The sequence below is a fragment of the Echeneis naucrates genome, chromosome 22 (assembly GCF_900963305.1).
Source record: "Echeneis naucrates chromosome 22, fEcheNa1.1, whole genome shotgun sequence".
Taxonomy (NCBI): domain Eukaryota; kingdom Metazoa; phylum Chordata; class Actinopteri; order Carangiformes; family Echeneidae; genus Echeneis; species Echeneis naucrates.
This window is the reverse complement of record NC_042532.1, coordinates 11335351-11361779: the sequence shown is the minus strand read 5'-3', so window position 1 is coordinate 11361779 and position 26429 is coordinate 11335351. Positions and strand designations below refer to the sequence as shown.

General features: G+C 37.9%; 1 protein-coding gene across 1 annotated transcript in view; it reads right to left on the bottom strand.

Annotated features, from left to right (window-relative positions):
- ltk (leukocyte receptor tyrosine kinase) overlaps positions 1-26154 on the bottom strand; it is a 46235-nt gene extending 20081 nt beyond the window's left edge. The window contains exons 1-10 of the mRNA XM_029493109.1: positions 26059-26154; positions 8034-8129; positions 6684-6830; positions 6182-6392; positions 3822-3961; positions 2590-2715; positions 1261-1410; positions 731-831; positions 442-602; positions 14-108 (exon numbers count right to left, since the gene is read on the bottom strand). Coding sequence (XP_029348969.1) covers positions 14-108; positions 442-602; positions 731-831; positions 1261-1410; positions 2590-2715; positions 3822-3961; positions 6182-6392; positions 6684-6830; positions 8034-8129; positions 26059-26110 — 1279 coding nt within the window. The 5' untranslated portion in view covers positions 26111-26154. The remainder of the gene's footprint in view (positions 1-13; positions 109-441; positions 603-730; positions 832-1260; positions 1411-2589; positions 2716-3821; positions 3962-6181; positions 6393-6683; positions 6831-8033; positions 8130-26058) is intronic.
- Positions 26155-26429: the final 275 nt, after the last annotated feature.

Sequence of the window (26429 nt, the reverse complement as noted above, 5' to 3'; positions counted from 1 at the left end):
CGCAACAGCTCACCTGTACTAAAGCAGCTTGCTCCAATTGCAATTTCATCAAGAGCAATATCAGCATTTGAGCCTTGTCCCCACACAGCTGTCACCTTCACATGGAACCTGGACCAAAGCACAAATTGTTGCTTTTTTTCTTCATGTGAAAGATAGAACAATGTGAAAAGCCTCAAAACCAGGTCATGTTAAAGAACAAACATTTAGATAGAGGAAAAGACTTTCGTACTTTTTATTATCAACCTAAATCCTCCACAACTTTGCCATCATTTTAAATTTGAATGACGCATCTGCTTTGTTTTGCCAAGTAACATAAGGGAATCAGGAATCTTGTTACTTAGTGTTAAATAACTTGTTCTTGAATTCTTTTTCTTCTACTGTCATGCTTCAGTGTCACATAACCATCGGCTTCATTATACTTTCGTTTTCCACGTGACCTACCCATGATGAAGGCCACTCAGCTGCAGGTTAACATCCTCCCAGTCATCTGCCCAATGATCTTTTCTCTCCCAGACCAGTGCTGCAGCACTCGTTCCATTCTCCTCTATGGCCACCAACAGTGAACCATTAAAGGTCCCATGTATATAAAGAGAGAAGTGCATCTGCATAAGCAGAAAGACACAAGGTCAGCAAAAATTTTGTGTAAGTGAAAAAAGTATTTGAGCCAAAGGGACAGAAACAATTGAACTGAGTAGAGTGTGTAGTCAGTGTATCAGTCTACAAAACAAACCTGGCAGGCAGCAGTTGAGACAGGAGGGGGGAAAGAAGCACTCTGAACAGTTGCCTCACGGGGGGAATTATTTTCTCTCACTTGCAAAAACAAAAAGTACCCTGGGGACGCACAATAAACACAACAGCAAAGAACTTTAAAATAATGAAAACTGAAGACGCAGTAATAAGTTTAAAAAGTTAAATATTTGCACTTGTCTTATTAATGGAAGAGAAAAAGGAGTCAAATTTAGATTTAATATATTACAATATAGGTATTTTGCAATGTTGTTCTGCAAATTATTTTAAGCCATTATTTTGAACTGTGTGGTGTAACTTCATAAGCTATATCAAATACACATGCTAGTAATCTCACATGTTCCTCCCATCAACTAGTGTAGAGACAAAAATAAAAAAAATTAGGGTTACATCTTTCCAGAACAAAACTCATCCTAATGAGGAGACATTCACCAAAGAAACTAATAAAGCCACAGAATGACTGTTAATCCATTTCATGTGTATGACTGACAAACACAAACACACAGTCCCAACCTGGTGTACTCTGCAGTGTGACACCCTGCATATCTTCCCTTTCTAGAAGCTCATCTCCAGCCACCCTTCGCCAGGCTGAGTGATGGTTGGACACTGACCAACCACAGGTATCTTGTTCAAATGAACAGTGTGAGCCAAATGGAAGAGCACCTAGGAAGGAGTGAGAGTGTGATCATTTTTTTAGTTAAACAGACATCACAGCTGCTAGACAACCCCTATTTCTCCGATGTTTCCTCCTTTGCCAGAGGATAACCAAATTTTGGAGAAATCAGCTTAAAACATAAAGGCTAAGATGTTTGAGGACTTGGCATATTTCCCTCTTGTGTAAGTCTATGTCAGCTCCAGTGTGGCATTACACTTCTCATCTTCAAACACATTTTTGCAAGAAGGTATGTTTTTGTAATCTGCAGCCTGTGTTGTACATGTTTCTGCCTTTGATCAGCTCTGACACAAGAATATGGTATCTATATAAAAATGCCCAAAAAGTAAAATGACAAAATGTCGAATTGTCCCTTTATCATCACAAAGAACATTTTGTGAGGGGTCATATGGGATAACTTTTACTTGTGGGCCATTACAAAAATTACTCCACCACCGCTCCCTGGGGCTCCACAACTCTAGCCCCAACTAAAATGATTTTATTACTGACTGAAGTAATGCCTTTTGATCCGGAGTAGGGAGAAATTTTTTTTTTCTTTGCACTAAATCACTGACGTTTTGAAAAAGAAGAAGCCTTTTCTATTTCAAACTGTGAAGTGGGAGGAAATATGAGGTAGTCACTGACTGTTTAAAAAAAACAAAACACTTTTTTCTTCACTTTTTTCCAAATCTGCATAGATGCACAAGGGGAATATGAAACCACAACAATTGTCAGTTTGAAAGCGTGATTACAAAATGTACCAAAAAATAAACAAACAAGCACAAAACATTCCAATGAAATATTTTCCAGGTGATGAAGAGAACATTAGTTCATGAAAACATTGTGAAGCTAATTTTCAGAAGCTGCATTCTGACTTGACGCTTTAAGAGTTTGTATAGTCACTGTCTATATTTTAAAAATGGCCCTGAGAGTGGATAATCTAGTACTTCCAGTCAAAAGATTAACTACTTATGAATTTCAATTTTCATTCAGCTAATGCAAATGGATTTCAGGCTGCCTATAGTCCCACTCTACTTTAGGATGGCTTTCACAATAACACTCTAATGTTGTTTTCATATGCTCACATTGAATCATTTAAATGGTGCAGAACAAATCAAGCATGAAACATTCTGGAAAAGGCTTTGGCTGCTTAAAATAATAATAATAATAATAAAAAACAAAAATCTCACCACAAATGAAGCCTTCATCCTCTCCAAACGGACAATCAGTGTGGAAGTTACACACTTCGCTTGGGTCAATGCAGGATTCAGAATTTACACAGTGAAAAGATTCGCCACAAATTGTGTCCTCTTGTTCTGCATCACAGCACCAACACCACAGTTATGCAATATCGTACTCGCAAATTATCCACGTCTAAGTAACTGAACATTGTATTTCTTCTAGCTTCTTGTCACAGATTTTCGTGGGAGTAGTTCAATCAATAACACACTTAAAAGTCACAAAAATGAAACCAAATTTGGGAACCTCTGACACATACAGTTTTATTCTGCAAAACTCAGACATCTCCTTTCATTGCACTTCTTTTTTTTTTTTATTGTGTTCTCATTTATCTGGAATGTACTCCTATGTACTTGTACCTTATAGTTTTGTATTCCAATGCTTCAAATGGCCTTAATGTGTTTGCTTTGACTTGCAGTGCGGGAATGTGTTTCTGAAGAAAGAGTTAAGTGCAGGCGTCCATCTCTGAGAACAGAGACAAACATCTCCTTCCATAGATAAACAAGTAACATGGTGACTTTGTTCAGGAGATGTCTTGTATATCATTAGAATTATGATGATGTAAGGAAGAACCGGGGCCTTATGACTCATCTGTGTCCTGAAGAGCAACCAGTTATCTTGGGTATAAAACCTGTTGATCCTCTCTGTTCAGGGAGCTCCTCTCCCATAACTTTGTTGTGTGAGATCCTGTGCAGTTTGAATACAGAGATGCTGACTTCAAGAGACTGTGTGAGTGGTGAATTTATTTCACCATCATTATTTCTTGTTTTAACTGTTGGTCACAGAAAATAAGAACCTTGTGATGAACATTTATAACTTTCCAGAGCAAATGACCTTAAAGAAATGTGCAGCTGACATCAAATAGCGTGATAATCACAGCAAGAACTAATCAATTAGAATGTCATTTTCCTGATATAATCTTCTGTTTAAATGTTAACACATTTAGAAAAATGCATGAAAGCTGAATAAAAAGCAGACCACCCAACTGACCACATAGTGAACATACACTAACAAAACTAGGCTGCACGTGCCACCGAGGGATATTAGGGATTATGGGGATACTGGGAGAGAATGTACCACTGACAAATGACTGCCAGTGGATCAGTTTGGTTAAAGATGTTTATCATAAGAAGGCCACAGAGAAATCCATTTATGACACATCAGCAGATCAAGATGGACCCACCTGATTCACAGTTTATGAGCTCTAGAGAATCCAGAGCTACAGTGAGTCCATCTTCCCACAAACAGGATGTGTAGAGGAGTGTCACCTGGAAGGGCTCGTACACCTGGCCAATCACACTCTGCAGAACCTCCCACTCGGCACTGCATGGACCAGTCATAGTGAGGTGATTTTGGCTTGTATGGATAAATATTAATACAGATCAATCCCAATAAACTGTGTTAATACATACATTAAACCAAAGACAAACACTGCTGTGTCAAATTTGGATTATACTGATTTTACTTTATTCAAGCATTAACATTGTTGCAAGAGTTGTTTGTTGGTCTTGATAGACACTACAAACTACTGCCTCCAACATTCTAGGACTACAGCTTTGCTGTCTGCACAACAGTCATGTGCTGTCAATAATTTTGCTCAAAAGGTTAATAAAATTAGCTTTTTAGCTTATCAAATTTTACAACTTGTGTCAGCTGCAATTCTGATGATCATTGTATTCATACATAACATAGTTTTGTGCCAAACCAGCATTTCCTGTGTTTGCAACAGATCTAAGTCCACAGCTGTATTTGTCTGTATGGCTGAGAAAAGCTATAGCTATCTAAACAGCTTGGTGAATTTGAAGTTTTCAAGTTAACTTCAAATCCACTGGAACAAATTACACAAAAATTCCTCTCAATGCCAAAATGTTTATAGCATTCAATGTACAAAAGCTGCAGGTCTGTAATTTTAGAAAATAAAGGAAGTGGCGTAGTCAAAAAAATCTTATGAAGTCCTTCAATATAATTAATAAGGCAGATGTGAGCCTGCATTACCATTGTTTGCAAATAATAATTATAGTTATTGTCATACCGAGCCGTAAGATATAATCACTGCATTTTCTATGAACATTCATCACATCTCTACTCAGATGGAAGCTTATATTAAAAAAGACTGTGGTGGGTTATGCACATGTTTACCACAAGGACCTTGTGTTGCAATAAAACATTATTGTTTACAGAAGCATTATTTTCCACTAAAATTATTTCCTGAAGAAACATGTGAAATATGTTTTCCTATTCCAGAAAAATCTGTTTTGAAATCCGCATTGGCCTTTACCTTTTGTTTTTGTACTGGCACGTTGCTTCATTTATGGCACATTACTGCCATAGAGAGTTAAATGTGGATCACAGCCCTCCAACACACTACAACACATACATCCTCAGGCATGTTCACCTCAAGATCAAAAAGCTCCACTTGGACCAAAAGCCAGGACAGGACAAGCATGAACACAGTATATTCCTTCTGTCACTTTGTTGTTTTCGTGGTTTCTCTAAGCACCAGCTACAGTAACACCATCAGAATACAGTCATCATTAACACAAGCCTTCTTTAACATTTTTAAGGTAATCTCAGATTGCCAAATTAAATATGTGCCACCTTCACTTAGCCTTAGTTCACGTTTCAAATCCACCTCTGAGTCCATTAAAAAGACACACAATGTGAATGAGCAGTGAACATTTCATAGACCCTTACAATAAAACCTCTGTTTTACAAGAAAATGTTTGATGAGCACAGTTGGTGACATCAGAAAACACTCAGTACAGGTGAAATGTGAAACCCACACACACACACCACTATACTACACAATGTGTAACTAATGCTCACCTAACCCTGTTTAAATGGAAAGTACATCCAGAACTTACTGTTTCTAATCTGCAGTTTAGTATTGGGTGAACAGTGCACTAAATAAATGAAACCAAAGTCTTTGTGTGTCTGTAATGGAATTACTCTGCCCATTAGTGCAAAAACACTAACAAAGCCAATGTAAAAACCTATTGGACATGCCCGTCCATCTCTTCTATCCAAACCAATTATATATAAATTAATTTCCAGAGTCAACATCTAGAGGCAAGAATGCTTTTAGCTGTTCTAAATATGGCTGTACTTTACTCTCAGATCAATAGGAAGTACCTGTCCCTGTTTCCCAAACAATACACAGGGGACCACTGCCCCAACACAATTCTATAGTTTTGTCCTATTTGGTAGTGAAGCAAAAAAAATAAAAAATAAATACTCTTTACTTAACTTCAGTAGACCACAAGTAAAACATATTAGTTTCTCTGCCCCTGCTCTCTCTGAAACCAAGTGTCACCTTTCATTGAAGGGAATCTAAGATGCCTTTCATCTTTTTTACTGACTGAACCACTACTTGACAAGCACTTCAATCAGAAAAGATGCAGGGCTGCGCTGTTTGACACTAATTAAATGGACATGCCCTCCTCTATGAATCATAAGTGTACAGATATATAAAAATGTCTCCACAGACAGCACTGCAGGAGCATGAGCTTGAGCACAGAGCTTATTTTTAGTGTGTTTTCTGACCTATGGCTGACTCGCCTCCTGCGGTTGAGGACCATGGAGTGAATGGCTGAATCTGAAAGAATTGGTTTGATCAGGAGTGTGAGGTTCCCCAACACTGGATTGGACTCATAAAGAGCAACCTGCAAGATGCAGTGCCTGTCACTTCCGGGCAAGACCGGGCTGGTCAAGTGGTACTCGCATCTTCCAAGGGAGTTTAGGAGAAGAAAGTGCCCTGGAATAATAAAAAAGAAAAATAGACTGAAATGTAATATTTGACTGTGCCTTAACAGCATTCTTAGACTGTAACTCACAAAATGCATCTGAAAAATAGTTTACCATTAGAAAACATCCCTTTGTACAAGGATCCATCATACACCTTGTATGTCACAGGAAAGGTTTTCTTTCAAAAAAGTAAGTAAAGAAATCCATTATTGGATTTTCTATCTACTGAAGATGTTCGGAAAGAAAAGAAAACATGGACAGGACCTTTTAGTTTCTCCTCAATGACTCACTGCATTCTTACCATCAGAGTTTCCCTCTGAGTGGTCGGTTAAAGGCATCCCAGCCAAGGCACCATCTGGCTGCTGTGGCGACACCACGGACCAGTCGCTGCGGTCACTATGGTTTGATAAAGTCCAGAGGCACAGTGACTCAAAGTCACAGGAGGTAACTGTCAGAAAGACAAAATTGTAGCTTTAAACATCATTTGTGGGTAAACATTCAAAGATGTGGCAGTGATATTGTGTCTATTTAAAGATTCACATTACGAACTGCCTGAAGTGATAAAATAGTTGCCAAAATAATACATGCTACATACACCATATTTATATCAAATATGTACTGTAATTTTCAAAACTAAGACATCAACAGCACTTGCAGAGAATAAGCAGCATCTGTGATTCCCCTAAGTTCATCCAAAATTGTCTCTGTCTCTCTATCTTTCCCGACTTTGACAGCTTATAACTGTCAGAGTTGGGAAGGATAGAGAGGGTGCTTTAGTTTAGTTTAAAATAAGTAATAAAAAAAGTAAATACACAAGGCCACTCATGAAGGCAGTAAAACCGTTAAAGTTACAATGCAAATATACATGTTTTTTAGGTTTTCAGGAGCTGCATTGTGCAATTTAAGATTATTATTATTATTAGATTCTTCCAGATGTGTTCCTTGTAAATATGTGCAGTCAATGAGAGAAAAAAAAAAGTTCAAAAATATTGTATGACAATGCTAAATAATGGTCTCAAATATTCTTGGTGTGTCAAATTGCATTTTTGGTTAATGGGCTACATTAAATTTAACAAGCAAACAGACAGAGCTGTTTTGAGTGATTGTGTCTGTCTGTGTTGGGGTTGAACAGGATGAGAAGGGAGGACGTGAATGAGATGCCATGTGATAGTGAAGGGAAGTTGCCACTGCAGCTAATGTGGCAAACTGCCATAGGAATCCCTCTGGGGATAAACAACAGAAATAGGCTGATAATTCATTTGTTATTTCTTTTAACCCATTTCCATAACTTGCTGGCATTAATCCGCCAAAATAAGCTTCCTTTGATTGCCTTAAAATCCTTAAAATGACCTTAAAATGTGATGCAATATCTTTATAGCCAAATTTCTTTCCTTTGTGTCAGCATTGCTGCTTGTTTGCTGCTTTGTTCATCCAAACTCTAAGTGAGCAATGTTGTTGCACCTCAAGCAAAACCTGGAATTCATAACAAGTAGTTTTCTGTTCCTCAAAAGGTCAATTTCATCATGGGGCATATTTGGCAATAGTAGGTAATCACATGCAAACATTATAATGAAAAACAACAGGAACAGGAACAATTATGCATTTTTTGTATGTCAGCGTTTCAGGAAGATGATGCTGAAGATGCTCTTACTTTGGCTGTCATCTTCTGAGTGTAGGTGACGAGGATATGTGCCATCTGAGTTCTCTTCCTGAAATCTGTCCAACAGGGCATTACAGGTACTGCTAACTGAGAAGAGACAAAAAAAGAAGACAGAAATAGACTAACTAGGCTGTAACTAGAGCCTAACTCATTTTGAAAATGTGACAATATTATGGTTTATTGCAGAGATAATTAGGTGTCCAGGGGAATAAGTCAATTCCAATGGGTATCAAAGGAACACTGTACTTTCGTGTTTAAACCCTGACAAAGCAAACAATTATTGTTTGTTCATATTTATTCGTCTTCTAATGACAACAATGTCCCTACAATTAAAAATTACACCATTGTTTGACTGTGCACTATGAATTTAATGCCATCCATGATTCAGTTTCATTGTTTCCATGGGAAACTGGAAAGATGATTATTCTCTAACCTTGTTCATAAATGCTAATGTTAATTCAAACTAAGATGACTATTAGTGTAAGCTCAAGGAGATATCTATTATTGTTAGCATGACAGTACGTTTTTGTACACTTACCGCTGATGCACACAGGGGATAGATACACACAATTTCGGTAGTAAGAAGTTAGCTAATAGCTACACAGTGCCGGACCGGAAGTGTCGCACAAAAAAACTGAAACTGTCTGCGTTCTGTCTTACTTCCGTGCTTCCATGAAAAATAAGGTGAATAAGAGAAATTAGAAGGAACCGCTTCTTGACTTGCATTTTTTATCCTTGTCATTTTAGTTGATATGAACATGTCTATGGAGAAGTGTCAACACCTAATAGTTCAAATATCATAATAATAACAATAACAATACAAACAAGCATGTTTAGTTTCTGTCACGTTTATATTTTGTCTGCCGGCTGAACGACTCTGCTAAGCCCAGCTGCCTGGAGGGGTCATCCACTGATGCAGGGGCACTGATCGATTTGTTTAATTGTGCAAACTGTGAGGCATGGTGATTTTTGAGATGCTGTCTCAAATTGGTTGTGCTAGCATTTTTTAACCACAACCGTTTTCTTGCATACTTTCTTACCGGCAAACCACCTCTTCCAGATTTGCGGGCTCTCCCCTCTGATTTGGCTTGAAACCAAAAAATACCACAATGCAGAAGTTGTACTAAGTTTAGAAACAATCTCCATTTTGTGTCTCGTTTGCCAAATTCACTGTCAAAATTATGCTATAGCTGAAAGCAGGATGACAGTGTAGTCCCTCCCTAAATGACCAATCGTCCAATCATAATTTAGCTGAAACCAGCTGGGCTTCCAACACTAAACGGAAAATTCCAATTCAATTCAACTACAATTCTCTTTGGATTGTTAACGTTAATGTTTTTTTTTTACATTGAATATTCAAACTTGTGTAATTATATTTGTCAAAAGGACGGATCTCTTTTTCTTATATTCATATACAACAATCAAGTTTAGATGGGGGGGGATCCCAACATCATCTGAGACTGGAGACTAGCAACTTTTCCAATGCATACGCTGCCTGATGCTACAGCATGATGGGACTGGTTTCAGTCAACACAACCCTGAAAGTGACAAGTTATACCGAGAATAAATAGATGGATCCACAAACAACAGAGCAGATCCAGAAATAGGGACACAACCAAAAAAGAAAAGAAAAACAATTTTAGAGAGTTTATCTGGACTAAAAGTATAGAGGATGACTGTGATGTTGCATGTGACATGCCATTCAACAGACTAACTAGCATGACCACAACAAAATGAAAGAGATTATCATAGTATCAGTGGGTCATTGCAACTTAACCCCTGTGATGTCTAAACAGAGACACTGCTGTTCCGATGCCTGTAAGGCAAAGTCAAACAGGTCAAGCAGGACAAATTGAATAATTAAAGGGACAGATTATTAAAGGAGGGTGAGGGGGCTGTATAGCTGAATGGCAGACTTGCTATTCATCATTAATTATAAAATAAAGGCAGCCAATGGATTGATTGTACGTGGAAACTGGAAAAATTAAACAGCCCAAAAAAAGGGGGGGATTTATCCCAAAGGAAAAAAAATATTAAAAGAGTACTATTGAGAACAGGTTTTTTGGGGGGGATTTCCCCATAGAATTTATACTTCCTTTCATTGCCCCCATTTTTTCATGTCCATTTTGGATGGATTGAGTGGACTAAAAAAGTCAGAAGGGCACAAAGGCATTCTTTTTATGAAAAAGACAAAATTAGAAAAGAGGGAATGATCTGAATTGTCCCCTCATTAGCCAGAGGAGTAGCTTGCTGCGTTGATGACAATCCAGGATGCTGGCTGTGGACCACAGCCTTTGGACAGTGATACTTAAATGTTGTCAGTTCTGCATAGAAAACAAAGAATGTCTCACAGACTTAGGTATGCACGTTGCTGCTGCTGGTGTAGTTCAAGTTTAAGGCTCTGGGTTTATATTCAAATCAGCAGTTCCAATTGCTCAGGAAATTTATCTCATCAAAAGTTCTTCACGGAAATGGCAGCAAAGAAAGTCTGGGCCAAATTGCTACTGATAGACCCAACCACTCTCCACGCCCCGCTCGGTGTCCTCTTTCAGCTTCCCCAAAGTTCACACCACAGTGAAATGTGTGACAAAGAAATTTAAGCCTGTTTATAAAACTGTAGAAAATCATTGTGTGGGTACTGGCTGCTTGTCAGATCAAATAACCAAGAGAAAATTCAACCTCAGAAGGTCTCAGATCATTACTCTGATGATGGGGTTATGCATTTCTCACAGCAATGCACTGCGGTTTTCTGTCTACTCTGTCCCTTTTAGCACTTTAAATCATTAGTGATTTTCCTCTACTTAGAAGGAGTATGGATGTTACCATGTTCAAAATGACAGTGTTAAGAAGCTAATATTTGTCAGGTGCAATGTTCATCTTGCCCGCCATTTTAGTTTTACATGTTAGAAGGTTAACATTTGGTAATCAGCACAAAAAGTATGCCAAAAAGTTGACAGGAACATTGACCTCACTGTGCTCATGCATGTGGTGACAGTGTAAAAACAACACAAAATAAATGTTTTCTAAGTGTAACTCAAAAGTCTTAAAAGGAAGGGAGATACATTTACAAATTCTATTATCATGTGCCAAGAGTCGGAGTGAAGCTTCATCTCTATCTCCTCAATAAAATCCTGATCTCAAATCCCTGATTCAATTCCAGGTCTTATAACTTTTTCCAACCCGAAAGACATCTAAAAGATGTGACAGAGCCATGGTCTAAGTGACAACTCTGCGGCACCAAAATTCAGAGAGATTGAGGATCAAGGGAAGACTGACTTACATAGAAAGACTACAGACTGCCAATGAAGCACAGACAGAACACACAACTGTGAAAAGCACACTGGACAGGAGCTTCAAAGGGAAGGGTTCTTCAAATAGTCAACTACTAGCAACACGATCAATGCAGTCGCATTTTTTTCTGTGACATCATTGTAGTGTGGCTAAAAGTCAAAGATAGGCTGGTTGGCAAGTGGCAAATTTTAAATGGACCCTAACAAATACAAATGTATTTAAGTGACATTGTAGTAATAAAGCATTCATTTGCAGCATGGGTCAATCCCAGCTCACATTGGATGAGGGGCGGGGCACACCCTGGACAGGTCGCCAGTCCATCACAGGGCCGACACAGAGACAAACAGAAACAAACAACCACACCTATGGTCAATTTAGAATCACCAGTTATCATAGAAATGCATGTCTTTGGTACCCAAAGGAAACCACCGCAGACATGGGGAGAACACGCAAACTCTGCACACAAAGGACCCAAGCCAGGAACCGAACCTGTGACCCTCTAATTATGGGGCAACAGCACTAACCACTATGCCGCAGTGCTGCCCCTAATAAAGTCATAGTTACATGAAAAAATAAGAACTTATCTTTCATTTTGTTGTATGTTTTATTATATACAGGCGATTTTATTTAGGTTGAGTTGATTATGAATTCTTGCATTTCTACACATATTAAACAATCAAAAAAAGTTTGATTTCTGATCTGTAAAAGCTTCCCACTTTTACAGACCAGCTGTAAAACTACATCTGAAAGCCATGAATGAAAAAAATACAGAATCATGTTCAGGAATAAGAATAACTTCTCTTCGAAACGTTAATCATTTCACAAAAAGAAATCACTGTTTTGAAAGAATATTTGTTAGTGTAGTAATCTAAGCAGTGTTTCTACCTTTGCTGAAACTATTCTAACAAAATGAACATGGGTAATATTCAATAAATATTTTATACTTATTTGAGCCGTTGTAATCGGTTTCATGTGTGCATTTATGAGAACCTTCCAATACATTAATGTAACAAAAAACAAGCAAACACATCGATATAAAACACTCACAAATTCGCTTACCACTGAAAAGCTCATCTGAGCGTACAGCATAATAAAAGCACCAACTCAGAAGAAAAAGATCGGTGTAAATGTTATGTCTAGTCTAAGTAAAGAGACTTCCCATTAGAGAGTCTGAGATTGGCTGGAAAAGCTTTTAACTAGCATCAACAGGCTGCAACATTGCTTCTGAGGTAACTGTTGAAAAACTAACTTAAATACAGCGCTGCTACCTCCATCTGTGCCATTTATCAGGCTACTGCAGTAAGAGCAGTGCTTACATCTCCAGATGTTACGCTCTTATCATCAGCGACACATTCACAAGTTTTCTTCAGTGGAGCCCATCACAGCGAGACAGAAGCAGTGAGGCTGCTGCTGAGCTGCACTGCCATAAAGGTTCAGTGACCCCGCCTGTTCGCCCAGAGCCAGAAGACACACATCAGGGTGACAGACCACAAATGATGGCGTACACATGGTGATGCACATTGTGATGCACATGGTGATGGAGAGTGTCTGAATGTCAAGCAGGCAGAAGGCCAGTGCTAAAAAAAAATAATAATAATAAAAAAAAATTCTATTGTTTTAAACTTGATATTGAGGCCTGAGAAAATATTGCATATAACATTTCAAATGCCACAAGGATTTAAACAAACGCAAAACTGAAAAAGCAAAAGTAATATTTTTAAATATTTCCTTCACAGAACAGCAAGACGCTAGCTAACTAATCAATTCGTGCATAAAAACAAAAACAAAATTGCAATATAACAATATTATGGTTGAACTTATGACTTATCTGAACCATACTGGGACTGAAAACTAAACTAACACTAACGACAAATATGAACTTATTAAATGAACGTTGTTTATTAAAGTTACAGATGGCCGTGACTAATAATGTTGTCGTTAGCCGTTAGCCTGGTTGGCCATTAGCCGCTAGCTGTGGCTAATTAATAATTCAACGACTAATATTAATGCGGGTTACCGGGTAAATTTGCAGCAGCTCTAAGTTGAACTCCATCAGTTATTTTCAAACGGGCTTTACTAACCTGTTAGTCCTTATAGTCCCCATAAAGTCCAGAGTGTCGGATTTATAAGTTGACGAGCTACTTCGCTAACATCCAGACGGATTCAGTATCGATACTTGCAAATGAGAGTCGTGACCGCTTTCGTTTCGATAATTATTTACGTAGCGATGCTTTTGGCAACCCTACGAGAGGATTAACTAATACAAATCAGTGTTTAAAAGCTTGCAAAAGGAAAAGGTGAGTGGTGTCTTTGCTTATTTTATTTAAATAATAGTTTAGGAAACAGATTGTTATTGCTACAAAGCATCACAACCACTATCAGCAGATTAAGCATGTTTCATAAACGTGGATGTTTTGGCTCTCTCATCTGTCCATCTTCTGGTTTGGAGGCATATGTAGCACTTATTTGACTTTTTGGAAAGCTTTCACTGCCTGCTGAGACAGGTTGATGAATAAAGAGTACAATCTCCATCAGTGACACGGCACATTAATTAGGTAACCGGGTATACAGCAACATTTTTCGTTTATTTTGTGCTTTGTTACAAATCACATTAACCAATAAACTGCTGGCAGTGAAAAAAAAATCCCCTTAGCTGTTCTCTTTGTGGTCATTTACGGCTTTCAAATGTGTTTGACCCTAAGCGATATATTCATGCGTCTTTATATGTCACAAAAATTCTAAAGAAATCCAAATTCATTTTTCCCTGCAGGGGCCAATTAAGTTCACAATGCTCTAATTAAATTGTGGTCCATGCATACTGAGTTATTTGGTATAAGTGAGTTAGTTGTTATTGAATTATCACTTTTTAGAATTAAAGAAAAGGAAAAAAAAAAAAAAAAAAAAAAACAGGCTTAAAGGGCAGCCATTTATATTTATGGCAGAAAAATGTATGGTTTGTACAACATCCAGCATTCTACCCCGAAACCAGAGAACCGGAAACCTGTGGTCAGGACTCAAGGGAGGGCCATCTGCTAGGGTCATTATGTATGTGAAAATGAAACAGAAATAAATTCAACTCCTCAGCTGGATTGGAAATGAAACGACGCCAAAAGAACCCTTTCTGAGCAGAACAGTTTGCCAGTATTTAACATGTGTGTCAGCTGAATCAGACACAACATACAAATCAAAGGAAGTTAATCTTCCTCCCCAAAGAAACTGTTTATTCTGCTGTGATCGTCAGTCAGAAACTACTCCGATGAGGAAACTTTGACAGCAAAAACATTAGTGTAATCATTTCAGTCGAGCGTTTATTTTCTCAAGTGAAACTTGTAAAGTTAAACTGAGCTTCCAACCCAAACTTTGAACACATTGTTATTGGATTTCATGTCCCATCTCTAAGCTGCTGATGAAACACTGCAAGACACGCTCGTCTGTCTGTACTCAGAGGCCTGTCCAAAAGAAACAAACACTGCTATCACCTCCAAAAACCTAAGTTCCAGATGAACACCTATTTGGAAAGCATTTGTACATACCAGCATGTCTCTGAACTATAGATCTAATTTCTGCTTTAGTTTTGTGTCAATCATCTGCGGGGTTATTAGACTGAGGAGGTATTTGACATGTAAAGGCAAACTTAAACTCTCTCCAGAGCCTCAAATTTGTAATAATGTACTCAGGTTTAAATATGGGAGATAAAAGAATTAACATTCAGGCAACATGGGAACAGTTGATGACAGTTTTCATCACTACTAGATACTGAAGCAAACCGTCAGCAAGTGTTGTTTGTGAGACCAGAACCCTGGATCAAATATGCTAATGAAAAAATTCAAACAAAAATATCACTTCACAGTTGACTGGCGAAATAGATAATTTATTGCAGCTCTTTCAAAGTAAGTTACTGATAACTTATCAACAAAGTTTAATTATAGCGTTATTTTAATTGATTCCATTTCTTTTGGAAGGACACCAGAATTAAAAGACAATAAAAATGTATGAAACATTTTGTAGTAAAAATGCAATCGAATGTACACCTGAAGTTACAGAATAGTAAAATTGCATGATCAAATTTTTGCAATTTTATCCGGATTGAATAGATATTTTGTATTTTTCTCAGTTATTTTTCCTTCTGCTCATTTTCCATAGAACCACTCTTACAGCACTTCTAAATTTAAATCTGCCCCCACACAAAGGCATCTGTTTGAAATTTATATGAATCTAAAGTCTCCAATGATTTCTTAAAGTAAACACTAAAATACTTCAGAGTACCAGTTCTGATCAAAAGAAAGTTCATGAGAAGGAGAAAAAAAAAGCAAACCGTAATCAAGGTAAACTGGTGATAGAACAATACAGAAAATTAAGTAACACCATTCTTGGCTTGTTTGTAAAATATTTACCTGTCGTTTAAAAATGATTTCTAGAAGAACTCAATTGTTCTTAGATAATGAGAAAAGATTATTTAAAATTTGTTTTCCCCACATTTTTCCATAAGAGGCTTTTTCAGTGTGACTAATGCAAAATGAAAAAAAAAAAAATGAACCAAATTAATTAAATTAAACTAAAAATGTCTAATAGCTTCACAGGTATTGACTACATCATGAACTGCTTGAAATTAAGCTGAATAGAAATGTGTTTTCCTCATTCATAAATGGATACTACAATACATCAGTCCATTAAATCACACTCCATCTATCCATTAAGATATATCAAAGAGAGATCTCTTGGGCCCATGGAAAAGGAAGATAAAGATGCATCTTTCCAATTCAGCCACTCTATAAAACTGATACTCAGAGGTTCATTCCCTTCAAGAAGAAAAAAAAAAAAAAAAAAGGTCCATTATATAAAGCCTTTGAAATGAACTGGATGAAAACATTCATCAACATGTTAGGATATGTTCGTCTTTGCAGAGATGCTTCAATGTCTTTGCATCCAGACACTTCTGAGGAGCCATTCATGTGCAGCGAATCAGGCTTTTGGTATTTCCAAAAGAATTAAGCCCAATAACTCAATTTATGATTTAATTGGTAGCAGCTTGGCCCCAGTTATCTGGTATATGGCACCAATATGGAATTCATTCTGAATTCTTGCATTTTCAACAAAAACACTAACCTAATGACACTCAATGTCTGTTTTCCATGTCTCCAACAGACAGACGTGCATAGAGTATGCCTTTTAATTCAGGGTGACCTGCGACAGGTTAGCAGACATTAAAGCAGAACATGTGATTTGACTAAAAGCTTAGCGTAATGGGGAAATGGTGGAAAGCTCACTCTGCTTTAACATAACGCGTCATTGCCAAACATTCACCTTTGGGTAGTACACATTTATCTTGAAACTATTTATGCATGCATTCGTGTACTATTTTTGTAAATGTCAAGCACAGATTTGGGGGGGGGGGGGGGGGGGGGATAAACACAAGCATGATGTACATTTGCTCATTTTTGGTAGAAGGTTTTGCTTTCTTTGCTTGTTTTTTCTTTAACTGACCTTCAGGTGAGGGATAATGTAAACATGCCTTAGTACTAAAGTTGCTCATTAAGATAAATTGTAAGGAGTTCACCTAAAGAGTATAGTCAGGTCTTTGGAGCAGAAGTCAGATGGGTAGTAGTTGACGTCACAAAAAGTGTATTTCATTTTTCTGGACTGTGGACTGTGAAGAGGAGTTGGAACAAAACTGCTCCACCTGGCAAGCCCTGGTAACAGTGTATTGTATCTCCATATGAGAAAGGCAAATACTGATACTATCTTCCTTGCTGAGAAGTACATCAGATGTGAAACTAGGCAGCAGTTAGCTAACAATAGTTTAGCACACAAAAAAAAAAAAAAAAAAAAAAAAAAGTTTCTTTTTGTAAGAATTAGAAGATTTGAAATGTGTGCTAACTATTGTTTGGTTTAGAGTTTTAGAGGTGCCATGAGGTAGATATTGGAAAAAAAAAAAAGTTTTCAACTTGCCAGTGAAAATAGCTCAGTGTTTAACAAAGAACCAGATACTTCTCAGAGGAGTTGTTAAATTCAACAGCTTGACACAAGCACACATATACATGAGTCCTGATGTTGCTCAGTGTCTGTTGAACACACACATTGTTTGCAGCCTCAAATTGTGTTGACAGCTTGACGTGCTGCCAAGAAAATTCAGAAAGGTCAAGTGAACAAATTTTCCTTACCAGATTTGAAAAATAAATGCTTAAACAAGGACCAAATTATTTTGTCACTTATGTTGCAGGACCTTCTTCCAAAGACAACAGACTGAGAATTTATTTTACAGCATCAGATTTAAAAAAAAAAAAAAAAAAAAAAAAGCCTTTTTATATCTAAAGTACTTACTTGGCATACATTTAACTCGAAGCACTGATAATGATTAGGAGAGTGAGTGAGAGCACAGCTGCACTGCAGACCTTAATTCCACAAACTGTCTGTGCAGTGGTTTCCTTAATATCTGTCTAGATGACTTCCTGAGGAGGGGCAGTTCAAAGAGACAGAGCAGCGTATCTTACTCAGTTGGAGCAGGACAAGAAGCCAGACATCACTAATCAACCAGCCCCAGCAATCATTCAAAACACAAGGTCAAAAATATATTAATGTCTTCCTGGTGTTATAAGGGCATCCGTTTGAGTGAGACAATTGGTACATTAACACAAAAACAGCCAAAATAAATTCTCTGTATGCGAGTTCCTGAACATAGCAAAGTGTCATTGCAGATTGAATCCCTCTGCCCTCACACCTACAAGAACCCAGAGTGGGCATCAACTAACAAATACGTTAAAATAACTTTCCAGGATAAATACTTGGTTTGTCCATTTTGGGCTGCTGTAGAAACATGTTGAAATATGCAGCAGTTCTACGTTCAGGAAAACATTCTACATTTCATAATATTTTACGTTAAATCCCTTTAAATTATTCACTGGTCCTTTATGTACACAGAAAGATAGTATTCAGACTAAGCACTGTGTTACAAGTCTGCACCACAGGCACAAAAATCTTTTGTGTTCTTTGGGAGGAAGAGCCCAGGCTGAAAAAAAAGGACAAAGGGAAAACTACAAGATGACTGATCCTGAAGTGGGAAGAGTGAAGAAGGGTTCATTTTTTTTTTCTGTTTTGGAGATTCGAATGAAGTCAGTCTTCAGCATTAGAAGCCACTAAATTCACTGAGATGATCCAATAATATAGTTGTCCAGCTAGTGAGCAGTTAATCAACCATTACAATAGCAGAAAGGTAGAAAACTGTAACAATCAAACCTCCTCTTGGCAGCTCAGGGATTCTTCAATTTTCTAAACTTCAGATGACTTGATGTAGGTGAAATTGAAACTTTAAATCTTTCCTCTCTTCCTGTGTTTCCTCCCCTCTACCTCTCTCTCACACACACACACACACACACACACACACACAGGTGTCAGTAATTGTCATCCTCTCTATGGTTGTACCTACTCCTTCAAAGGTGCCAACAATTACCACCTCAGTCGGGGAATAAGCTGTGTGCTGTAAGGGGGTTTTTATTTTTTTATTTTTTTATTTTTTTTGTGAGATGCCTTTTATTCTTTAAAGGAAACGTCACAAACACTGAAAAGTTATTAGAAATTTCAAAATGTAGATGGTACATTATTGTTAAAGCTGAAGCAGAGAAAACAGTTGCTCAGAAACTGAGGAGACGACTTCAAAATGCTGTCCAAAATTTCAAGATATTAATTTTAAACTGCTCACAATAACAGCACAGTGGAATCTGTAGCTTTTGGGCTTTTCTGCTCAAAATAATCACATTACAAAGATTTGTCAGTTGATAAGCTGATCAACTAATGTTTTAGTTCAGATTTCCACTGATCACAATTTAGTATCTCAGCCAGAAACTGTACAGTGGCATGAAATTTCAGCCAAAATCAGATGTTATTTTCAAGCCTGCTGCTGCTGGTTTGAGGGCAGAGATTAATTAATATATATTGTTGTTATCCGCTTACATAATTCAGAGGACAGTTGCACAGTTGGAGATTTTCCTAAAAGAGTCAAAAGTTGCAACTAAACTAAGAAAAAACATGCCATGAACATACCGTAACAGCACCCTTGTACTCTATCTTAACTTTTATATGATTTATTTATTTACCTATTTGATGTTCATGTTCAAAATTGTCTAGTCTATTTGCTCTTTTTGTTTTATTAGCTGTCCAGGATAAATAATTTGAGTTGACAGATGAGTAATGCACATGAACACATCCCAAGAAGAGTGTTCCAAGTCTGATAATCTGGATCTGGATCAAGTGACCTTCCACAGCTGTGCTTTCCCAGCATTTTACTATAAAATTTTGCTCCAGGGTTTGCATCCAAGATTATTAGGCATGTCCAAAGGTCAATAATGTGCCGTGTCCTTCAGAAGGTTTCCATGCTCTGACCACTCAGCTGTTGGCAGCACATTTTTATTTTGCCATGCAGTTTTCAAAAAAATTATAACACGTATCACATGCTAAAGGCAGCAAATCAGTGTTCTCCAACAGTCTCCTTCCTGTTGGCACCACTTTTTATTTCTATAAATTCCTTAGCTTTATTTATTTACTTTTCTTCACCAAGGAGAAACTTTCAGAGATTTTGTGCAATAAACTTAACTAACTTCCTCAGCGAAGGAAAATTAAAAACTTTGACAGTTTTTGTGTTGGAATATACTGCCAGTCATACATGCCTTTGTAGCCATCTGTGGCTACAAAGGCATTTGCTCCCACGAAGAGTGTCAGCCTATAAAAACAAACATATAATTCCCTGACACCTACTTCATTCCCAAAAAAACATATTTGCATTTGAATTCCCTTTGAATCACTGAGGAAAGATGACCATACATCTGCTCTGTTCTCCAGATGCACAGTTCTCTCTACAGTTACTTAATCTAATAAAATTCAGCTTTCAGCTTTGAGGAACTGACAGAGGCAAAGCGCAAATCGGTGCTTTAACATATTTAAAATAACTGTCTCCCAAAAGATAGCTCTGCGATTCATAACAGTCTTCCGGACTGGGAGTCTGGATTTATGGTAACTTTGTGCAGTTCTACCTATTTAATCACATAACTGTAATCTGTTATCTGTTATCCATATCACTCTGGTTCTTCAGCTGCAAAAATGTATTTGCATACCTATGTCTTTATTTAACGTAAATATCCTCATTGTTTTGGTCTGTGTTATTACCTCTGGTGTTTCATGAGCAGATTGAAATGAGTTCACTTTGATCTTTGTTGTGATAATTTTACAGCTATGATGTAAAGCCACAATTTTCAACAAACCATGTGTTGATTCACTTTCGCCATTAAAGTGACGCTTTCAATTGTAAAAAAAAAAAAAAAAGCGTACCACCTTCATTCGAGAGTAAAAGCCAGCTTTTTGATAACTGCTAAATTAACTAACAAATTAGAAAGTAATTTCTACATAAAGTAGAAATGAATAAACTACTGAAGAGTTGCTTTTAAAATACAGCCCTTAATTGAAACATTACTCCTTTTCTGTTTCTGATTGAGTTAAAAAAAAACAAGTTTTTTTTTTTATTTGTTATGATTGGTCAGCATGATTTTCTGTTTAATGTTTATCCCTATTGACTATTTTTGTTTAAAATATATGATTTTAATTTTGAATCAAACCTAGAACAACATCTGACTTGTTTTTGCCTCAAGTCGGCCTTGAACCAAAGAGTTTCACAGCTGGCTATTAATCTATCTGTAAAGTTGAGCCTCTGAGGCAGAGCTTTGATCTGACCATCTCTCTCTCTCTTTTATACAGCTGTGAATAAATCCTTATACTTCGACCTCGACAACAGACAACAGACATCATCGTTCAGAAATATCAGCACATGAAAGCAGGAGGAAACGTCTTTGTCTCTTGTCTTACAGGCTGTTGCTGGTTTGGAGGTGGAGAACAATTAACACAATGAGAGATGCGGTCCCAAAACATGAGATCAAGAGAAATCTGCTAGAGAAATCCTGAAAAGACACAGACCACGGAAGATGTAAGACTTTTTGCTGAAAAAGCTAATATATATACATATTTGCGTTTGCATGACACCAGAATGAAATGTGACTCCTGAGATGTTCCAGTAAAAATATATTTAATTCCCTGCCCTGTTTGAGACCTCAGGCTAATCAATTTACACATTCTCAGGTAAAAGTAAGGTCAAACTTTAATGCTTGTTTGATCTCCAACAAAGATAGAGTAACCAATTATGCCATGGATTCTCAGGATTAAGTTCACACCTAAATTTAACCAGCAGGTTTAATCCAGTTTAAATGAAAAACATAATGTAAATGCTGAAGGTCAATGTGAATTTGTGTTTATCGAGAAATAACTCTAAAGTAGGCATGTGTGTGTTTGGTTTGTATATTTTTACATTCTGGATAAATTAATGTAAAGAATGTTTGTTTCTCTCTGTATGAAACACGCTATCGAAGCAGCGTGGAAATAAAACTTGACTTGACTAACATTGTGTGAGATTTCTAGTGAATGCTGCCTTGAATAACGACATTCAAACTGTGGATTGAAGCTGATTCAGACTCTGCTGATGAGATGCTGATCAGAGCTGTGTGACAGAAACACATGGGACTGAGAAATGCAAAGCAAATGCAGATGTTTATTCACTGAATCAGTGCACACACACATCTAAAGATGACCATTTACATAGCAAGACTGATATTTGAGAGTCCCTGCTGTTCCTTCAGCAATCACTATGAACCGTGATATTTAACCCTGAAGTGAACATTTTAGTTGCTGTCATGTCTCTGTGGTCCAGAAATCTCAAATCCTTTTAGTCCACATTTCAGTAAAAGCTAAAGTCAGGCCAGTAACAGAGCAGCAAATGGAAAAGGTAAATGGCAGAGTAAACGAGTGGAATTGTTTGTTTTAATTATTTCAAGACAGCAAAGCCTTCTAGTTTATATCTTTGGAAAGCAGGAGCTTCATCACAATCACCAAAGGCCGTTGCATGAGTCAGTGTGAGTGGAATAGCTCCTTAATGGCAAATGACAAAGTTGCATTTTTGCACACTCTCCTCTCTGTGCCTTTTTAGACAATGCAACTTTGGCATTTAGCACAGCTGTTGAAGGAACGAAAAATAGAAAATTTAAGCATTTGAAAGATCTATGTTAATCCCTCTTTTTCTACTGTGCTACATCCAGCTGCTCAAACCTCACTCACTCATCTTCATCCGCTTTATCCGTATCCGGTTCGCGGCACTGCTGGAGCCAATCCCAGCACAGCACACATCGGGCGAGGGGCGAGGTACACCCTGGACGGGTTGCCAGTCCAACACACAAGGACAAACAGAGACAAACAATCACTCACACTCACATTCACACCTACGGTCAATTTAACATCGCCAGTTAATACATGCATGTCTTTGGACAGTGGGAGGGAACCCACGCAGACATGGGGAAAACATGCAAACTCCGCACAGAAAGGACCCAGGCTGGGAACCGAACCCAAGACCTCCATCTTTGTAGGAGATTTCTGCCAGGCTGAAATTAACCACAGAAGGAAAAATGTGTTGGATGTGACTGTTTGCAACTGGCTAAGAATGTGCTGGAGTTCAGTAAGGGACTGTTGCACCATTAGTTGGGCAAGTGTAAGACTTGGCCCATTGTTCTTCTGAAATAATTTGGTACAAATTGCTCTATTAAGTCCTCAGGGTCTCTATAACTATTTTCAACTACTGTATTTCCACAACTAATGACTCAGGCCTGTCATTCACCACAAATAAATAACAGGTTTGCATGAGACACAGGGAGTTATTTCTTATTTTCTCTGTTTGATATGTATCAGTGATAATAAACCATCATTTTGTTACAGTGCCTGTTTTTGACTGGGTCCTTTTTCCTGTTAAAGTTTCTCTTTTTCATTGTAATAAAAACTCATCACTTCCTGTAATTATTTCCAATTAAAAGCCCTCTAGTGTTACCGTGGACTCATTGAGAAAATGCCAGGCGCAGGAAGAAGCCTAGTGAAAACTTTATAGATTTTTTTTTAAAGCAGCCTATTCATGTGGCAAGTGGCCAGTTTGACTAAAGAAGAGTCGATACAGCAGATAACAATGAAAAAGCCATTACAATGTCAGCAGTTGCACTCCTGTGACATTGGCCTATTTAGTTTCTAAATACGTGTTTGGGTATTTAGCTTCCATTGTACCATTAAAAGGGGATACAAAAGTGGAATAAACAATTAGCATAACCCTTATTTTTTGTGTGTATGATCACATCTCCCGCATGTCCACAACAAGGCATTTGATCAAACTGCGGGAGAAAAAAAAAAAAAAAAACTTTCCTTTGGTTCTTATCCACTGCTACTGGCCATACATGGAGGGGAGTTCAAAAATCCAGCTATATACTGGGGTTTTACCTGTTCATGTTAAAAAACAGTGATCTCACCAGTATCTTGCACTGCAGCAAAGACAGCCATCTTCTTATATAATAATGTAAATGAACGAGTTACTTTATGGAAATCCTGCCTTCAGACATATTGGAAACACATTGCTTGAAGAATGGAACAGTTTTAAACAATCACTCTCATTTCTATCTTCCAGCTCTTACATTTCTGTGCTCTGCGTTTTAAAATAATATATAGTATATAAACATTTTATTGAACATTGATACAACACCTCGACATATTCATGTTGGCTAGGTCTCACAGATGATGTCTGTAGGAAATATTGCTTCTTAATGCAATTAGCAAATCTATGGATGTTGCAAGGAACATATACTTTGGGGAACTGGGGAGAAATAATATGGTATATTACAGAAAAGAATTCAAGAAAATACTTGGTGCCAACGGGGAACAGCACTGAAAAGCAAAACTTAAGTATGGTGGAATCAATAATATCTTGTGAACTTTAAATATGTTATAATGTATTTCAAAGGATATAGTTAGTTATTCTACCAAACTGCTTGGGCAACGTGACATGCCAAGAGGCTTTGGGCAAATCCCCTGAAACTGAAATGACGGGATTACTGCAGAACATATGACATGTGAGGGGTATGCTCCCAAAATGACAACAGCTGCGCCTAGCCACACAATGCTCAAGTTGGCTCCTCTCCAAACATGAATTTCAGGGTTGAAGGAAAAATCTGCGTGTTTTCTGATTGCATAAATGCCCACTGTCTGAGTGAGCAGCACAAAAAACACAAAGAAATTGAAATTGTTTCTGCTCATTTGTTTAGCTATTTATGTGCTGTGAATGTAACTAAAAATTTGCATTTCATGGCTCAACTTTTTCAACTTTTACCACAGACAGAAGTGTTCAGTCTGCTGAGTTCCTTTATGAAGACATAACCTTATAACCTTATAACTTCAGGATACCAAAGCCATTTAGCAGATTCAATTTAAGCATTTTGTCACTTTGCAGATACAATCATTGAAGAGTTTCTCTTAACTATTAAAACCTAATTTGAACCCTATGAAAAAATCTAATTTGATCATTCGATTTAGTGTAAAACATTATATTTGTTGTTTTAAAATGGTGAGATTTATAAATAAATCCCAGGAGTTCGTGTTGCTGCTGTGAGAGAACAAACCCTCACTGGTTTCCTGTAAAAAAACAAGTAATAATGCTTCTTATTGGACATGACTCAGGTACTGGGAAGGTGGGTTTGGAGATCTGGCAAAGCTCATCCAGGGATTTCTCCTTTCACTCGTGCTCACTGCAGTAAAAGCCACTTACACTGGTCGAACGGCAAAAGAGCAGCCAAGAGACTAGCCCCTCTGTATTTATGGAAGGAAATGAAGTGAAGTGAAGTGAGCTATCCATTGCCATCTATCTATCTTATAAGCTCATTGTGACTGGGTCAGTGTATACAGCACATGCACGTCATGCAGATAATGTCAGTGCAAAGCATGTGGCACAACATTAGAAGGCAGAAAGTGTTGTATGGGAACATTTAAAGGAAGCCAGAGTCACAGTGATGCTAATAAGCTGCTGCTGACAGATCAAAGTGAGCTCATCATAATTTATATGCTCACATGACATGCCTCTGCTGGTCCTAAACACTCACGCCATTTATGTGACATTAAGCCTGGGAAACAAGGAGCACAAACAGGCATGTGTCCTTCTGATTAAAAATGCCAATACCAAAACAAATCTGAAAAAATGTTAAAAAAGAAAGAAAAAAACAACAACAACAACAACAACAAAAAAAAAAACCTGTGGCGTGAACAGGAACAGAGCCTGTGAGTGACTCCAGATTCATTTGCACTTTTCTTTCCAGTTTGACTGCTGGACAAACTAAATCAGGCTGCATCCAAGGCAGCATTTGTCAAGCTGAATATGATCATTTCCTCGATTGTTGGGTTCAGAAGAAACGCAGCACAGGCCACGAAATTCTGCAAATCCAGGGAGTCTAATGAGAGCACTTGCAGGTCCAGTTTCTTGCCCAGCCTTGTTCTGCTGCTGCAGTGTGAATGAATGTAAATCAAAGGCTCTCAGCTGAACCTCCAGAGAATATGACTGCTGGACTGATGCAGTTTCTCCGGACGGGATGTAAAAGCACCTTTGGGTGAGTGCATTGCACAGACAGAGAGACGGAGAGTGAATGTGTGCCGCGTTTCAAAGAAGTAAAATGAAATCGCAACAGGCTCTGTCTAAATACAGAAGTAAATACTCAGCATGGGATCTCTTCACAGCAGCAGAAGCTCCACCTAAATCCGCACATACGCGTTTAGAGAGGATATAAAGTATCCCGATGAGGGGCGAAGTTTTCAGGTAGAAGTGAATGATTGTACTTACTTATCAAAAAGACGATGCAGACAGAAGCACGTTGGTTTCTTAAACAATCCATGGCTGCTCCACAACAGAGAGTCCGCCTGGATCCGGCACCTTTAGGTCCTCATGAATCCGCTGGCTGAAGCCGCACACGCTCCTCCGGGCTCTGGAGTTGTTTCCCCAAGTTGCGCAGTTACTCACTCCTGTGATGCTGATGATGCTGCTGCAGCTCCCAGTGACGACAGCCATACACCCACACACACACACACACACACACACACACCACCCTCTTTTTCCTCTCTCTGTCTCTCTCTGTGTTAGTCACCTTCCTGATCTGAGCCCAAAGCCCCATCATTCCTCTCCGGCGTCACTCTGCTGCCAGGATGAGTTTTCAT